This window comes from Pieris brassicae, chromosome 10 (assembly GCF_905147105.1).
Source record: "Pieris brassicae chromosome 10, ilPieBrab1.1, whole genome shotgun sequence".
In the NCBI taxonomy this organism is placed as follows: Eukaryota; Metazoa; Arthropoda; class Insecta; order Lepidoptera; family Pieridae; genus Pieris; species Pieris brassicae.
The window spans coordinates 11660741-11680717 of NC_059674.1; the positions used below are offsets into that span (position 1 = coordinate 11660741).

The 19977-nt window shown below is 33.1% G+C and overlaps 1 protein-coding gene across 1 annotated transcript in view; it reads left to right on the top strand.

Annotated features, from left to right (window-relative positions):
• Positions 1-18247, top strand: part of LOC123715800 — a 142563-nt gene extending 124316 nt beyond the window's left edge. Inside the window, exons 2-7 of the mRNA XM_045671112.1 lie at positions 5495-5709; positions 6724-6859; positions 9121-9254; positions 15124-15317; positions 15682-15827; positions 16591-18247. Coding sequence (XP_045527068.1) covers positions 5495-5709; positions 6724-6859; positions 9121-9254; positions 15124-15317; positions 15682-15827; positions 16591-16658 — 893 coding nt within the window. The 3' untranslated portion in view covers positions 16659-18247. The remainder of the gene's footprint in view (positions 1-5494; positions 5710-6723; positions 6860-9120; positions 9255-15123; positions 15318-15681; positions 15828-16590) is intronic.
• Positions 18248-19977: the final 1730 nt, after the last annotated feature.

A 19977-nucleotide genomic window follows, 5' to 3' on the forward strand; every position in this document is an offset into this window, starting at 1 on the left:
TCAGTAGATTGCCGAGTCAGTGTCGTGATGCGCGGAACTTATCGGAAAATACTTGGGTTTATTGCCTATTCACCTGCTCGCAGTGATTTCGCTAATCTTTCACGAATCACTTACCGAGCTATTACTTTAACATTCTTCCTAATATCTGACGTTGATAGGTGAGAGCTACCTGATTGAACTGATTCTATTGACCTTTATTCGTACAAACTACTCCTATCTCTCTTATAAATAGAGAGTTCTACTACTGGTGAAACAATAATAATTTTGGCTTGGTAATCAAATGTCAGCACCTGAGATCTTTAAACAACTGTTGAAGTAAATTTCAATTTCACAATAGAGGTCTTTTAAGCTCATTGAACCTGCTACTAACTTGCTAACTAGCTTGCTACTGAGAACCTGTGTGTACCCCAGTGTACAATATCATCAACATAAGATGTTACATTTGTGTCACAATGGCCAGAGTTGTAAGTAGGGCGCGTCGAGTGGGACTCGATTCCGGGCAATTTGGCGCACGTATCCAAACCAAATGACATCGATTTCACTCATTTTATATCGAGGCATTATGAACGATTTCGTTTTTATGCGGAGTGATATGAGAGCTAATGGTTTCATGTGGATCATTATGCTATTCGAGTTTAAGAAACGTTGTATTGGACATAATTTAGAGAGGTAAATGCTTTATTTGAAGGAGATTTGTGGAATATTTGAATTGCTTCTTTATTTTTATTACATACGTTATGAAAATATAGGTTATATATTTATTAATTTTTGTTACAGTATTCTCATATTTCAATGAAATTAATGTTACTTTTAAGTAAGTATTAACTAAAATAGTTCCTAAGCAATTTTCAATACTTAAGATAAATATTTAAAACTGTATTATACATCTGTATATAAAAAATATAAATAAATAAATCTGTGTTATGATCATTTGATAATAGGCAAGTAGGTGATGGGTCTATTGCAAGCCGGTTTCCTCGAGATGTTTTCCTTCACAAATCGAGCAAATATTAAATGCGCACATAGAAAGAAAGTCCATTTTTGCACAGCCGGGGATCGAACCTACGACCTAAGGGATGAGAGTCGCACGCTGAAGCCACTAGGCCAGTACTGCTCATACATCTGTATGAAATTATTAATAATTATTTACAAAATTAGACACTACATTGATATATAAAGAAGTAAAGATATATAGAAACATACTTGATGTTACTATGATCGTTCTTACTAGGAGTTTACGGTAAGGTCGTTCAGGAACATAATATCCTTAAATTCACCTATTCACGTCTAAATGAGTGAAATACCGAGGCTTTACCAAGTGCTCGTTAACAAACGTATCTGACACAGTATTATAATAACAGGTCGTGTACTGTCATCTACAGGCCTTTTATAATCTTTCACAGAATTTCTGCCTCTATTTCTATGAAATAGGGTGTGTTATGGATTGCAGGTGTAGAGATATTGGTGTATGCGGTGAGAAGGCGTGCATAATTTGCTAAGTGTCGGTGCGACACGTCCCTTGTGGCCGAAGCCGATATTAAATCCTTTGTGACTAAATCGTGCTGGATCCGAATGTAATTATAGTTCGTGTGGCTCAAAGTGTTTTCTTAGGTGATTGGGTTTGATACATGTGGAGTGCTTCAAAGTGACTAAAAATGTCGTATTTAGAGACTAACTTTAGTTATTCAGCACTACAGGCCTTGATTCTTCAAAATATAACTTTTTTCATATATACTGAAATACCTGTATAGGTAAACAAGTACACTTAATAAATAATAGAAAAAAAATATAAATTGATTCTAAATTTACATTTACTACCAGTTCACAAGTCAAGGGCGTGCAGACAAGAAGAACTGGCAGGAGACTCTCAACTACTCTTTTCAATCGCTAAGTTTCGAGTCATACAAATTGTTTGAACTGCCGCAAATCCATTTGGCAACGTTTAAATATTCGTTAAATTTATAAAAGGCTTTATTCATTAATTTACGTCTAACGATAGCTTTGAATTAATTCAGTGATAATTCTCTAATTTCACTGGGGAGTTTGTTGTTAAAATGTATACAATTTTATCCCATAATATATGGAGTGGTTTATATTCTGGAACCTGGTTGGTCGTACGCTTAAATTAGTTATGTTTCGCGTATTATAGTGGTGAAGGCACCATTTAAAAGTTTGGAAATCGTTAATATTTTTTTGTACATACAAGAAGGTTTCAAGAATATATTGACCAGATAATTTCATAATATTTAATTCCTTAAACTTATTCCGTTCCCTTGGGGAAACACAACAGATACCAGAACAGCCCGCTGCAACACAAATATGGATTGAACCTTTGCAACAGCATTCCACAGTAGAAACCATACGACATAACTTTCGACTTATATGGAATAATAATAACTAATAAATAACTGCTCACATCTCTAAGCCAGTACTCCCAAGTGCCAGCTTCTTCCATTAGCACACAATTCAGTGAAGGGCTTTGAAAAAAAACAATTTTTTAACCGGATTAAAGCTATTTGTATTATTATAAACTTATAATTATTTACATAATTTTAAATTTAAATACAAATAGCTTTAATCCGGTTAAAAAAATTGTTTTCTTTCAATGTGTAAAAGCTATGTTAACCAAAGACAAAACTAAGTGAAGGGCTTGGTGAATTGTCAGTCATAATGTATTACCGATCAACTTTATTTTCTCTCTCCACGCGTGTCCGTAGTAAGGCGTTTTCTTCAAAGTACTATGGAGAGTTTTCTGAAGAGTTGCGTTGATCCATCCTTTCTCGTTCCATCATCAATGGTTATACATACCGTTGTGGGCCTTAGCCTCCTCAAGTACACTTCGCCATCGCAATATATACAGTGCTTCCTGCTTCCAATTACGAACTCCTATTGTTTCGAGGTCCTTCACAACTCCATCCCACCAATGCAGCCTCGGTCTTCCGGGTTTTCTCTTGCCAGCGGTTTGTGAGTTCAGTAAGGACCTTCGAGTTCTGTCATTTGCCATTCGGCGCACATGTCTCAGCCACTTGAACCTTGTTCGACGATGGACGATGTTGACATCGACTAGAATTTTATAAAGTTCCTCATTGTAGCAAATACTCCAAACGCCGTCGTCACACACAGGACCAAAGACCTTTCTCGTTTCATGACTAAACTCACATAACATATAACTATATTTTAGTTGTATGAGTCAATACTACGGTATTTTTTTATACAACCTTCTGTAAAATATCCGCAGTGAAATTCCCAACGGATATTTTTCTTGCTATTATTAAAACTGCACAATAATGTAGGCTTAAAAAGTCTTGTCTGGCAAATATTATGAAAGTTTACAAGACAACAGTCCCTTGGGTATATAATCCCGGAAACAGCAACGAAAAAAGGCATTCGTGGAGAAATCTTAATGCTACGCTCTGCCGGAAACAATATTTCAGCGGCCTGGGACAAAACTGACAGTTCTTGTATTAAATTTGATCCGTCCGATAAATGACTACTTCCTTTGTTAATATTTTAAATGTAGAAAACAGGTATTAATGTAATAACTAAAATTAAATTTATTTAAATAATTAATTAATCAATATCATTAATCTAGTGTAATTGAATTACTTTCTATTACTACAACGTAAATATTTTTTGTACTGTGTTTAATATTATTAAATTTTAGTAAATAATAATCAGCTGTATACCTTTCTGTATTATGAGGATCATCTCAAATTCCTGGGAACATATTGCGAGTGACAATGTAAGAGAATGTGCTAATAATAATCAACTAATTAGTATGTAGCCATTGTGATATCGTTTTGCCTACATATAATTATCAAATATATATCATACGTTAACAAATATAAAATCGTAACATGTAACGTTAAAACGTAAATTGTACCTATAGATCATAGAAAAACACTCAGGCCCGAAACTCATACTCAATCATTGTAACGGCTGTCCAATCAATTATTCTCTATTAACTTTGCCTGTACATACTCTAGATTGTAACTCAAGACATGAACCGCAATCAATTGCATATGGTAAAAATTAAAAAGACATAATATATATATTGACTATATATATTATAGTAATTACATTAAAATGATAAGGTACAAGAACACATTTAATTGAAATAAAATTAACGGCTTAACGTTTGTTTACAATAATGTTTTTTTATAAAAAAAAAACAAAAAAATGAGAGTAGTAAAAATACAATGGATTTATAGTGGTTGGGAACTTGACAATTTTTACAAGAGCCGTTGCCGGTTTGTGTTACACTGTTGTATGTAAGGAAGGGAAATAGTATCTAGTAGTAGAACCCGTTCCGGCCATCCGCTGCCCTTTACTACTTACCTTTTGACCTTTCAGTACACTGCCACAGGGACCAAACTTTTTAATTTAATTTTTATTATAGTAATAATTAGGTTAGGTAGGTTAAATTGTAGGTTATGAAAATTGTAAATACAAATTATACGTATGTAGCTTGACTATTACATGTTTTTCTGCAATAAAGCCATATTCGTTTCATGTTCAAAGCAAATAATTTTATTAAAGACTATTACCGTAACAATTAAATTGTGAAGTAACTGTTACACCAGTGTCGATAGCACTAAATTATATAAGGCTGTAGTTTACTGAACAATGGCTGTAACAAATCCGAGATATTAGTCGCGTTGACCCGCGTCACCGCGACGGAAGACAGGCGGCCGCAAGGCAACTAATCGGACCGCACCTGTGTTCACTCTTTGAGTTTTATATAATAAATAATACCGGTAACATTCTGTTAAAAGTGCTTTAAATTTTTTAAAAAAAGGGTAATTTTTGTATTAAGGAGATTTTAGCTTGTATCGCCGATAACTTTTTCTACTATGTAATAAATGACGTCCCATTCGGTGTTGAGACCCTTGGTCCGTGGGGTCCTAGCGCTAAAAGGTTTTTTAAGGAAATATCAAAAACGTTAGTCGGCATCACAAGAGACCGAAGAGCTGGCAGCTACCTCGGACAAAGAATTAGTCTAGCTATTCAAAGGGGAACGCTGCCAGTATCGTCGGAAACTTGCCTAAAGGGACTCCTTTTAATAACATATTTTATTTATTATATTTTAATTAATAGAATACTAATATTTGAATAGAAATCAATTTAACTAATTAAATATTAATTTAAATTTGTATAAGGTTTAGAAATTTCCGAAAATGCGATTATAAAATAACGATACATAACGTAGAAATAATAATTGAGCCGTGATGAAAATGAAGCTTCAGTATAAATTAAATATTTACCATGACACTAATGCGATGTATTAGTAATAAATAATAAAATATTAACTATTAACAATATTAGAGCAACTTCCTCAGCGATCAGCGAAATTCAGTGGTCATACGATAATCAAAGTATTTTTTTGTTTGGGGAAATTTAATTATAAACAAATTTCTAAGACATATATTAAATTCAGTTTTATGCAAAGTAATATATTATATATATATATAAAACTATTCTCTCGTTATTGCAGGTGGCGTGTGGTCCTTAAGAAACTTGTCAATTTCGGTCCCTCGTGCAGTACTGTCTGGCGAGGGTCAGTCGGCAGTCCTACAATGCTCTTATGACCTGGAGGGTGCTGCCCTTTACTCCATACGGTGGTACCGGGCGGAGATAGAGTTCTACAGATACGTCCCGAGGGAGATGCCACCATACATGATATTCCCGCTGCCCGGAGCGTCGGTTGATGTAAGTTTTCGTACCTGCTTGAGTGAAAGTAGTTTTCAGCAATATTAAAGAACTTGTTCACGTTTATAAAGTACGAGTATAATATGCTTAGAATATCCCTAATATCCGTTTACTTTTGGAATATCGAAATATAATGGTCATGCGTCGAGTTACCTCTCTCCATACAATATGCCGGAGGGTTCTATGACCATGCGTTGTACTCGTAAACCGGGTACTACTTGAGTCGGATTTGGATTTTTGTATACGCGGGTATGTATTAACTATTTTCTACCATGATTCAACTTGATATGTATGTGCGTGTTGTCCTTCAGTAATGTAGTTGCATGCTTCTATTTCACCACGCCTTGCTGATAGAGGTAAAATGTTTGTTTTTTTTTATTTATTCCTTATTTTTATGTAATTACAATAATAACCTGTTTTAACTTGTGAATAGCAGTATGGAATATTGGTAGCTAACAAACAATTAGTAAATTTTTGGCGATTTAAAAGAGTGACACACAGTTTATTGGTTCTTCTTTTCATCCGTTCTACGCCCTTGATTTGAGAACTAGCAGTTTAATGTAAATTTAGAAGCAAAGACTTTTTTCTGACGTTCATAAATGTACATTAAGTTACCCACAGGAATGAATGACTTTTTGATTTCATTAAAGTTAGTGACACTTAAAGAGTGATAACTGTTTATCACCTCTGAGGTCGTGGGTTCAGATTCAACCTGTGCACAAATGCTTAAGTAACACTGATGACGACATGTTGATGACGTTGACAAAGAAGGCTTATTAACAACTGGATTCGAAGTGAAGAATGATATAGAGGCAGATCCACGCAGAATTAAGTTAAAATAGTATGTGTACCTATAGTAAAGATGTAGTTAACCCGCGTTTGTTTATATATAATGTAACACTTTGATAAAGTTCTTCTAAAATAATTGTCTTAAAGGTCTCAAAAATTATTTTCCTTTCTTTATATATATAAGAAAGAAGGAATGAAAATTATAGCTGATATATTTTGTTGCAGCTAGCTCAGTCTGATCACCAACAAGTCCGAATCGTGAACCTAAACCGGCGACTAAGTGGTGACTACCAGTGCGAGGTGTCCGCTGACGCACCACTCTTTCATACTGACATACGATCTGCGCGATTAACTGTTGTTGGTACGTATTTATATTAAAATAAATTAAAGTGTATATGACAATTTATCCCTTTTCATGTGTCCTTTGATTGACTACATATGTTGTAAATGCTTTATTTTGTACCATAATTTATTTCTTAGTGATTGCACGTATCATGTAGCTTTGCACTTCTTGCTCTCGCATTTTTTAATTTCTTTCCTCTCAGTGGTTGCCTTTCTATTTATTTAATTGTACAGTATTTTATACTGACCACAAATTAAATAAAAAAAATAAGTCCATTCTTAACCGACTAGACATAGTAACTTGTGCTTGACATATTACCAGGAGAGATCGGGTTAGGATCTAAACAAACTACTAATGGTAGGAATTATAATGGCAGGAGAAGTCAAGGTCTGAACTTTGTCTGGCCAAAGAAAAACAATTATGGAACTCAAAACCGCTATGCCTTGATCGGTTGTGGGGGCAAGTCGATGTATCGTTATATTATTATAATAGTTACTACTATTACTATACTACTACTACTAACTAAATTAAATACATCGTAGTAGAAACATAGTATGTGACTGGTAACTCGAAAAAGGGATTAACGAAGAACGTTATATTAAATTATTATTTTAACTAATTTAATAGTGTTTTCATATAACATAATCCTCTATGGGTCGATAGAATGTGATTTCAAATACATTATAATGCACGATTACGTAAGTAAATTGCATTTACTTTCGTAATTCATTTTGTAAGTTCACATTTCAAGTGAATTGGTAACAAAATGCTGCCCATGTGTAAATTATAACAGAGATTGTTATATTACAGTATAAACGGTCATTTATTGTTTAAGTTTTACATTAAAAACCATATTGGCTTATTGAACCAAAGTAGTAATTCATTGCAACCATAATTCAGCTTACCACAGAATTTAGTAAACGCTTGCAATACTTCAAACTCAGACTGAATGGTAATTCAACGGTAGTGCTTTGTTCTGAACGGCAATTCCTTTTTTGTTGGCCGAGATAAATTACGTGGTATATCAGGGTTTTAAAAAGCGTATTTTAAAGATTTTCATTTGGAATCTGTTGACTTTCATTTAAAAATATAATGGTTCAATAATCTTTAAGAACAAGCCAAACTGAGAAAATTATATTTTAGTATTTTTTTTAAATATTTTGTTACTTTGATTTCATTCTTTTGTTTACATAGTCATTGGGGAGACATCAAGATAATCAAACGGGTGGTATCTGGGGTTACACCTTTGACTTTTTTGTTTTTTTAAACAGAATTTGGATTGTAAATAAAGGGTCTATTTTATTTATTGTCTATGCATTAGTGTTCGTGGGTACTGTATGAAATACTCTTAACGTTATTTGGTACAACACATTGAAATAATATATTTTTCTAATTTGCCGTTTTTAAAAGTATTAAAGTATTTGAGTATATGTAAATGCTGTATATATATATAAAATGACTAGAAAATACTGGCCGTATATTTTTACGGCCAGTATTTTCTAGTCGTTGATTAGGTGAGTTGTTACCTTATTTTACTATTAACTAATTAAAACACATGTAATTTTATACTTATAAATTAATGTCATAATAATTGATGAAACCGTCACAAGCGTTATTTAAAAAAATATTTTTATTAGCAGTCATAGATTGTTTGCCAACACAACAAATATTCGTAGTCTAAGAAATGCCTATACAGGCAAAATATTTTATACAATTTTCTGATAGAATCGAGAATTTCAGTATTGAGAACGGTTGGACAGAAAGTGCTGAGTCAGCATTTGTCACGGAAACTGTTATTACTTGATATGAAAACTTTAGTGCCGCACGCGCACTAAACTCAGTTGCAGGATGCAAACAGCCTGTTTGCCCTAATTTGGCCTTGTTTAAATAGGCTGTGTGTTTTGAACGCCTTGTCGAGTTGTAATTTTGAATTAGAACTCTGCTAATCACAAATTACGTATTAAATCGACAATCACCTGGCATTAAAAAATATTCATTAAACGTTTCAATTTGCGAAATGGAATTGTTCCATTTAAATAACTAAATAAATCCACATCAGAATACCCAAATAGTGTGATTTTAAAGCCGTCAATGAACCGTGTTTTCTGTAACCCTGTCGTGGCAAGGACGCCCGTGCGACGTCTAGACACAAAAATATAAAATACACTAAGCATAAATAAACCATTCATATATAGGTTGACAAAACACATAATTCCTTATTCTCTTCAAAGCAATATAATATTAAGGTATTTCATTTATTTATGACTTTTTACTACCAGATCCGCCGTTCCGGGCGCCTCGGATCACAGTTGCACAAAGAAGCTACTCCCGAGGTGACATCATTCGTGCCAACTGCTCCGTTGATGAAGCATATCCTGCTCCCAACATCACGTGGATACTTGATGACCATAAGGTAACTATACTTTTTATATGTACAGATAAAAAATATAATACTTTTTTAATCTAACAGAGGGCAAACGGGCAGGAGGTTCTGGTGTTAAGGGATACCACCCGCCCATGGTCAGAAGGTTCGCAAGTGCAAGGCTTTTTAAGAATTGGTACACTCTTTTCTTGAACGACCCTAAGTCGAATTGGTTCGAAAATAAACATAAAAACTGCCTGAGGAATACAAAAAAAATACCTAAGACAAATTTATTCTAACTTGTGTAGAATTTATTCAGATAATACATTAATATGTGATTTAGCTTAGCGAAGCACCGTGCAAGTCATAACCATACGGTGTTATTAAAAGCACATTCGCCAACTCGTTGTATACCCCAGGGTTGCAGGAAGTATAAGGTACCCGGCGCGCTAATACATTTCACTTACTTACAAATTGCTTATGCTACTTAAAGTATTCTTATTTAGTCATAATACCTTTGAATATTGTACTATTGTAGTTTGTTAATTAAGTTATCCAAAAAAATGTACTGGAAAAATATTGAGTGATTACTTATATAGAAAATCTTTGACAGTATAAATATTATGAATGAAAGGTCACGGTGATTTAATGTTATTATATTTATTTGTTGTAAATGTATACAAAAGTAACGTTGTCATAATAAAATTGTTTATTTTCTACTATAGTGATACAATCAGATCGATGAATTATAAAAATCCGCACGATCAGCCTACAATATATAGGTTGCAGATGTCACATTAATTTTAATAATGTCATATAATAAGAACATTAACATAATGTCATAATTATTAGTTAAGTTATTTAGATTGGTGCCAAACTTATGGTCTAAATACTAGGCCACGCTATAAAGGCATCTTGCTTTTAAAAAATTAATCACATTCCCCTTGAAATAATTACGCGGCAATGACCTATAACTTCTAGGAAAGTGATTAAATAGTTTGAGAGAAATGGCAAATGGAAAGTGATTAAATTTGTTTTGAATTTTTTGTAGAGTAGTAAGTATATAGTATAAGTATATATTGTATAAGCAGGGTGGTCAAATAGTCGAGGATCAAACACAATTGATTATTATAAAATATTTTTTTTTGTTTTATTAAAACAACTATTTCCGTATTGAGGGTGTAGATTTTATCGAATTTTAATAAGAATTAGTAAAAACTAGAGACTGATCTTAAGTTATCGTGATTCATTTATTTTTTAGGTTAAATTTGTTTATTTTATTTTTCCTTCATTTTTTGTTTTGTCTCAACAACTATGTGTAACATGTATTTTTGCCCTTCTTGCCTGCCGTATCCAATTTAATAATAATATTTTTTCCTTCTCACAGTGGTTGCCTGGAAGAGATCGCTCGAAAGTGCTAAAGCCTCCCGTAGAACATTTTTTTACAGCTGACCCAAGTTGCGGTTGATCAATGACACCTGAATATATTCTTACTAAATAATAAATGCAGTATTTTATGAAGGCATTCTGTGCAGCTTATATTCGCTCGATAAAGGAAAGCATCGTGAGAAAACCGGCTTGCCTTTGAGCCAAAAAGTCGACGGCGTACGTCGGCCACAGAAGGCTGATCACCGACTTGCCTATTAAATTAACCAATAATCATGAAACAGATACAGAAATCTGAGGCCCAGATCTTAAAAGGTTGTAGCGCCATTGATTTGTTATTCTTATGTTATTAAGGCGCAAAAAAGGCGTGATTTTAAAATGAAAGAGGAAACGATGGTGCTTTTCCTTTGATTATGATTGATCAAATGGAAAGACGGATTATATCGTTTGCTTTTGGTTGAATTAGAGACAAATCAGTGATTAGTCTTTTATTTTGCATTCTAAATCTAATCATTATAGGTGCATTTCGATCACTGTGGTCCCCAAAAAAACGTATCGTGTCCAATTTTTTTTATTAGTATCGTTTTTAATGTCAGATAATAATGAAATACTAATAGTAACAGACTGGTGACGGTTTTCCGCGCCATTTCCAGTCATTTATTCCGATTGTTTTGATAGGTGGTTTAAATTAAAGAAACATTCATTAGTATAATCTAACAATGTTTATTCTTCTAAAAATAGTAAACTTTTTTTTATCTGACCAACCTATAAATTTTCCATAAATATGCGTGTCAACATGTTGGTATTTTTGTTTTAAAACAATACAAGAATCATTTTTCGAATACTTATCACATATATGCTTCTAAAGGAAACAATCTTATTTCTTCGTAAACAAATTCCTTCTGTAAGGGGTTCCACACCTTATCATGTGCTGTAAGCAGAGTTTTAAGTAAAACGTTAGATTTGGAATTTCCGTAACAGTTAATATTTAAGCGCTTTGCAGCTTAAAAATAGGACAAAAATGTATTCATTATATTTATTTTCGCTTGACGTTCATAATTCTAGTGCTTGCGTTCTCGCAATAAACGGTACGCTATCAAACGGATCGACCTTTTGTTATACGAAGCAGACAAAATAAATATCGCAAACAATTGCTTTATGTTTTGAAAACTTAAGCGGACTCCCAAAAGAGATTCAAGAATCCATATTTCTCGAAACAAAATCTCGTGAGCGAGTGAAAAAGGGATAATAGTTTATCATCGGTTATGCTTTCATAAATTTATTTTCCAGCTTTTGAGTCCGCGGTGGATTCACAGACAATCTAAGATTTCCCGAGAGGGCTCGCTCAAAGGGTTTCATTTTTACGTCTGCTTAAGAATTATTATTCATAATATTTCAAGTCCACTAACTCTAGTTGACGATTGTAATCATACTTTATTTTGATGATAATGTAACCGGCTAAATTAATGATGATCATGCCATGATTAACGTTTGAATAAAGCCATTATTCAAAATGCTTTATTAACTTTAAATCACATATATGATATCTTTTGAACGTGTGCCATGCTAAAAGTCGTGACTTGTAATTGTTATTATTATGCATGCCAATTCATGAATCCGTAAGGTCCTTTATTGTTTTTTTGTATTATTTTAGAGTAAGGTTGGTTGGTAATTCTATTTTTTTTATTTTATATTATTTGGTTATGCACTTCTTCCACTTACTAGGATTGCCTGGAAGGGATCTCTGAGTAGCGGTAATGCCATCCGTTACATAATAATTTTATGTATTATCTTATTTGTTTATGCAACAAAGTTTTAATAAATAAAATAAAAACCCACGTACATCTGGTACACTGATCTGTGAATAAAGGCAAATAAACTCATATTCTATTTATTATCTATCGTACATAAACTAAAGCTACTTTAAAGAGTTATATCTTGTAAAATATTACCAAGAGATAAATTAACAGGATGGTAGTAATAGTACAATACTGAACAAAAACTGTTTTAAATACCATTTAACATTAAGCTAAATGTTCTTCAAAATGCGATCAGAATGCTATTGGCTGCAGTTTGATTAAAACGCCTTAGTTAATATTCGCAACGCGGCAGATTCTGTAGAATTGCTATTTAAATAAGAACCAAACTTGAGATGAAACTCACAATTCGCTACACTTAATTATATTCGAAGATTTTCCATTCAAGAGGGTTTTGTAAAGCGGTCATTACTTCTGTCTACGGAATCAGAAACTACAGCTTATTGTAATGAGTAGGGATTGGCCTTAACGTTTAAACGAAAGGTCAGTTATATAATATTGTATTACTTTTTTTAAATAGTTTACACAAAATATGCTGTTAAAACCTGAAATTTTAGTATTGTCTTTCGTTAACATAGCTTTTACACATTACGATTCAACACCTTTTGTCTTCAGTCACCGTGACCACGTACGCTATAAAGCACACGAAACGTCGGAAAAATTTAAATTTAAAATTATGTAAATAATTATAAGTTTATAATAATAATACATAGCTTCTATCCGGTTTAAAAGTGTTTTCTTAACCTGAAATTTACTACGCAAGTTGACGAGTAAGCCTCTGCAAGAACGTTATCTCCGCCGATGTTGCCAATGATTCACTAAGAGCTTGCCATTAATTTCCACGAGGTCTTTAAAGAGATATCTGATCGGTAAACAGTCAATATTTCGGGAAATGCTAATTTTTACTGACAGAAATTCTTTGAAAAACCAGTATTGATTTCCAAAATCAGGAGACGACATTTAATAAACAGTAACTGTTTGTAATATTCTGTGTCTATGCTAATATCTTTTGATTCGCGAACAACTTATGATTGTTCATGAATTTTAAATACCCTGTTTTCGAATCGAATACATTAGTCATTCCGAGTTTCTCGTTATTGTTGAAACTTTCAGACGTTTTCATTTCACAGTTTTTATCTAGCGACTTATTTAGAACACAATTACTCACTAAAAGTACTTTAAAAATAGTCAGTTTGCTTTTCATTAACTTACTTTTTGCAGCGAACTTTTACTAACATCGCTTGAATAAGGTCTTAATGGAAAAGGCAATTAAATTAAGAATAGCTGGAAATAAAAAAACTGTCCTGAAGCATTAGTGATTATAAGCTAGAAATTTGTTATATTCAATATGGCGGAGCAATGCCGTTACTGTCAGCTGTCATTGTCTTTATATGTGACAGAGTTATATAACAACGTCAAAGTCAAGCCGTTAATACTAGTAGATTATTTCGATAGTAATACTGATTTCAAAGTCATTATTATTATTAATGTAATGTAGTAATGTAAGTGTCTAAGATTTACTAATACTACGACTAAGACTATATTACTTAATAACTTGAAACTCGTTCCTAGAAATACCGTTCAACTGTGAAGTCTGGTTGGATTCGGTCGATGACCAGGTAAAGAAAAAGTTGTTTGTCACAAATTCGGGTTGGTGCGGTCCTCAAAAACGTTAATTCGTCTGAACTAGGGACGCTAAAACAACCCAAACTGAGCTGTCAAGACCCTTCAGGCAAACAGCGAGAGTTCAAAAGATAAAGGCTAATGCTAGTAACTAATTTAATAAAAAATAAATAATTTGCAGTTTGTTTTTATAAACGTTCAAAGCGTGGCAAACCTGAACAATGAACAGAAAGGATCTCGAAAGAAAACACATTTCTCAATAACCGGATCCTGTCCCTGCCTCCTGTCAATATTCCTATAATCCATTGTAAGCTTTTTGCCTTTCACCTATGAGTCTTACCCTGCTGAAAGTCTTCTCTTAGGTCTCTTGGTCTCACTGTGTTAACCTCTCACTCACATATGAATGCACATGAATAATTAGTTATTATAAATTGCCTTCGTTTGCCTTCAAGTTGGGGATGAAGATGAAATACGTTAAGATACCACTTTCTCACATAAGGAAAGAAGTTATACAGAAAACAATATCGGCGCGGGACAAACTGTACAAAGATCGTGAACTAGTGTATTGGAATTAATGACATGTATAATTTTTTTTTTGGATAAAAATGTGAGATAGAAGAAGTCCCTGGACACGATGGCATAAAAAACAAAACTGTTCAAAGATTTAGCTGTATCTTTACAACAACAAAATTATTTATAAGTAATGGAGGACTACATAGTTATTAAAAAGACCAAGCCCGAAAATGATGCAGTTCTTAACAGGACATGGGGCGTTTGCTGAATACCCGCACATATTTAGCTTGAAGTCATGTAGGTGCGACCCACAAACAAGTCAGACATTAATACATCTCATTATAGAATGTCCTGTATTTGGGGTATCCAGGTACGATCTGGAGCAATACTGGCAATATCAAATCGATATAAAGGTAAAAACCGAGAATTTACGCGAAATTAAAAAAAAAACTTCCGGAAGCTTCAGATCGCAACTGTGTGAATCGCGAATGATTTCTGCAGTAAGATAGTGAGATATATCACTCACTGGAACCAATAAAATATAATACACCATCATAAGGAAATTTATTTTAAAATTTCAGATAGCAGAGACCATATCATGGCGATCAGCAAACAATGACTTCAAGGAACGGGGAGCCTTCAGCCATCTGGAGCTGACGCTATTGGAAACCCAGCAGTACCAGGTGGGATTGACCTATACAAGCGCGGGCCTGCATCGAGTGTATCAGGACCATGCCGTATATGGACAGCAGAATGAGGATCTAAATATTGTCAGGTCAGGACTTTTATGTTTCTTAGTGATTTTTAAAAGCATTTAATGACAATTAGAGTGGGTCTAAAGTACAAGGTTCTTCATTTATTGGAGTTTTTACGTTATAATTATAAAAGTTTATAAGAATAATGAATAGGAAGAATGAGGAATTTATTGACCTTAACAATACTACTTTTACTTCTAATCTATAAGAGAAACGGAATTTAGACAGTTACTTAGTAGTATATACAATATAAACAATATTTTCGCTAATAAAAAGACATGAAGTAAAAATTATTAATTCTTCTTTAGCTACAGTATGTTAGTAATTTTGCCCAATATTAAATATACTAATACTTACTCTAAATTGAAAAGTTTAATTCACCAGATACACATTGGTACCTCCGGATAGCAGTCAATTCACCTTGGGATGTGTGGCGACTATTTTTGACATCTATGCGCGTCAGAGCGAGCCCATATATATTAAAGAAGACACTCCCCATCCCGCTTCAGTCACGGGAGAGGATTCCTCAGGTACGTTTTTAAAGGTAAAAGAAGATAACAGAAATGGGAGAGAAACAGTAGTGGTTATCCACATAGATATTATAGTTTTCTTAAATCTTAAACATAACAATGATAGATGACAACCCATAAAATAAACCCTCAACAGATAAAAATTGGTCCTTGTGGTATGATAATAAATTATAACAGGTAAAGTAACACAATTAAACGAAATGCAAATCGATGAAAAACAGCTATCGCATTTTATAAAGCTATATCAAACACAGTTTACCAATGATGATTGTGAAGACACACTAAGAAAAGTTTTATAACAATCACTCTTAAGTTATTATCTCACATAGTGCCCCTAATAGCCTATCAGGCACGCGATCACCCAGATGTTTAGCCGAGAAACTAGGCAGCAGAGGAATTTCAAATGTCCTAAAACGGCTTTATTTACTTAAATAAAGTCCATTCATTAATTTGTTTTTGTCCTGATAGGCTTGGCATTTCCCACCGGGCACCTGCGACAACTACTCCGGAAATATCCTCAAGATATTTTTGGCTAATTCGTAGCCCGCTGGCCGACGGAACCCGTGTCAACTCTTGTGCTATTCTTCTTACTGACACATTTGACAATTCTATGGCTGATTTTTTCTACCTACGATCTGTACTCGAGCAACACGTCGGATAGCCCAGGATACTCTCGTGCTAGTCTCTAATAACGTTTTAGACTATTTTTGATAATATTTAAAATATAATAAGGACGTAATTTTGATTTTTATGTTTTTTACAGGTGCCCAAATTACAAACAGCCTCCTGTTATCATCTCTTTGGATCATGCTATTGGTGCGATCGTTATGATTACTGCATCCATGAAGAAACTCAGTCGATTTCATGTTGTGATAGTTGTACGACCGTGAAGCAAACCTTTATAATCAATCCCATGTACAGCGTCATACGAAAATAAACGATCCCAAAAATTTTGTACTGATGAAAATAAATAATTAAGTTGAATATTATTTAACAATTTGAAAATTGTTTTGTTAAATTAAAAGTTCAGTGTCGGTATTTGTACAACGCTGTGCAATTTGTGCCAAACTATTTTTTTAAGTTTATTAAGGCCATAATTTAATTGGCTATTCGAAAAGTCCAGTTTAAAATAGATTGTCATTTTCATAATATACTAGAAAATGAATTCGCAAACAAAATGTGATAATAATAGAAAATATAAATCACAATGAATACGAGCAACTAACTTAGAACGTTAATATTTTGTAAAATCCTTTGTTTTTATAGGATTAGAAGCCAATTGTCATTTGCCTTTCACGCAACACATTAAAAATTCATACAGACACAAAAAATTTAATATTAATATAGTTTAGTTAGTTAAAAGGATGATGTTCAAATAGGTCTAAAAAAGGATAATTGTTTTTTCGTTAAAACTACCAGTGTTAGCTGAAAATAGTATAGTACAATTAAACTATCCTTAATAAAAATCAGAAGGAAGTGTATCAAAATAACATTTGATTCAGAACTTGTTGATGAGTATGACAAACTATTATTACGGCGCCTCAAAGATTTTTAATTTACACAGTTAAAATAACAGTGCTGTGAACGTACATTATTAATTTACAATAAAAACGATTGTTAATTAATCCGGAGTCTCTTTAAAACTTTGCCACAGGTTTTACATTAAAGCTTTCTTGTAAATAGCATGTATCTTCTGTGTTTTTGCGGTTTGCAAGGGTATACGGTGAAACAGTTCATGTTTTGTACGGGCATCTCAGGTTCTGCCAAGTAGAAATAAAATAAACATTAGCTCATACGCGTATGTTTCGCCAAAGTTGTACGTTGTACATCTATATTTCATACTCATAGTCGTTCATTAAATTAAATTTAATACATGGATAAATATAAGTCATCTTATCTATGAAATTTATGCTCGATTAGTTAAGAACTGATTTGAAAAAGCATTGGCAGTGATATTTTTTAACTTCCAACTGGATCTATGGTAATTATAAACTCCGCAATACACCGTAACTCAGAGTAACGCAATAAAACACCTACTCATTTAACTTTTGTTTCATAGATGTAGCATAAATATAGTCTGTCTATGTCGTTATATGGCTTTTCATTATTACGTTCTATAAATGGAAGAAGAGATACTTCGAGTAAGTTCAACCAAAGACGATTGCTAATAGCAAGGATTTAGATTTATCAGTAGCAATTTAACAGTATTGCCATGTATTTTAATATCTAATTTTCTTTTTAAAATTAGAATGCCCGTTATAAAACAAATGAAGCTGAAATCCCCTCAGCCAGGAATGCATTTATAAGAAAATATTAATATGGACAATATTGTTGAAACGTCAATTTACGTAAACCCTGTCGCCAATGTATTAGATAAGATATGTATTTAAATGTTATTAAATAATATACTATATGTGAATATGTAAATAAATTAGTTACTCAAGATTTTGTTTTATTTAAACCCAATTTATTAGTACAAAAACTTTCCGATTGAAGAATATAGTTTTTGACATCATATAGTCTCTGGTGTAGCAGTACCAAACACAATGTGTTGGAGGTCTATAAATAAACTTGTTTAATCTGTATAATATTTCTCGCTGATTACGATTGTCACTCGAGATATCGACCTACTTAAATCATTTCATAATTCCCGTATATATTGTATTGTATCGCATCATATTTGGTGAGATAATTTTTAATTATAATATTTACATATTAATATTAGACCTAACTATAAATATTTATAGTTTATAGTAGTAGATGTTTCACCTGAAACATTAAATCGATAGCCAATATGCAGAAGCTAATAAAAATGCAAAGTGAACGAGAGAAAGCTCTATTTATTGTAGTATTGGCTTTTTATATTTCTCTTTCTTCAGTCAGCTAGCTCTTGTCTGAACAACGTGGTCAGAAATAAATCATCTGGAGCCGAATATCTGTTTCCATCGGTTTCCGTCCTGTGCCTCTCTTATTACACAGTACATTTTTTAAGACGATGAGTCGTTCCCTGCATCGATCATTCTCGTTGTTGAACGGCCACCAGACCTTTTCATTTTGTGTTACTAACCATGTTTAGTTTCTCCTAGACCTCGTTGCCTCTGTTTATTATATGGCCGATATATGAGATAATCCTTTGTCGGCATATCGTAGACAGGTGAGTCCGTATGCGGAGTTGGATCAAGATCCATGTATTCACAGTCAACAGTATTCTTAACATTCACCTTTAGCACCACATCTCAAAGGAATCAATTCTAGCCTTTCTTGAGCCAGGATAATTCGTGTTTCCGCTCCATATAGGAAAATAGGGGATGCCTATTAGATCCCGTATCCATCTGATTTTGGTTTTGATACCTATTCCTAAATTAAATGTTGCTTAAACATGGCATCTTTAGCCAAGCCATTTCGCCTTTTTATATCGGTGACAGTGCTTTCGTTGTTTGAGGTTTGGGACTCTATACTCTATAACTTTGACGCACATATACTATAGCTGAAGTAACTATATGTATTAAGGTTACAAATATACATGCCTCTAGATGATAACATAACTTTTTCTTGTCTTATGACTATGGGTAAGGTTTAAAGTCGAGATTTTTTATTAATTTGAAAATATATACGTATTAGAACTATTTAAAAGTTACTTTTTGTAAAAATAACCGCCTAAAAGCTCCATCTAAGAAAACACATTTAGCAAAAGTCAATGATTTTCCACACGTAATGGTAAGTCTATCTAAGAAAGCAATTTCTAAAACTTCCGAATGCCTATAAAATAAATCTCCTCGAAACTAACCAAATAATCCTAATTTGTCCAAATTGAAAACTCGCAACTCCAATAAAACGTATACATCCGAGACTAGTGCTGCCTCCTGGCGACGATCCAACACTTCACACGAAACGACTACCTCATCTCTACGATATATAAATAACTTAGCATTTGAAGAAAATTAAATATTCGAAGCTGAATTAAAAACTTGAATTTAGTGGCGAATTAAAATTACAGGAAAATCTAGTGAATATTTACTAAATTATACTTTGCGTATACAACAGATAAAAATAATCCTTTAAATACTCCTGACAATTTTATAAACTATTCAGTCTTACGTCAGTTAAAAAAATTACGAGCTCCTTCAACTAATCATAGAAGGCAAAGTGG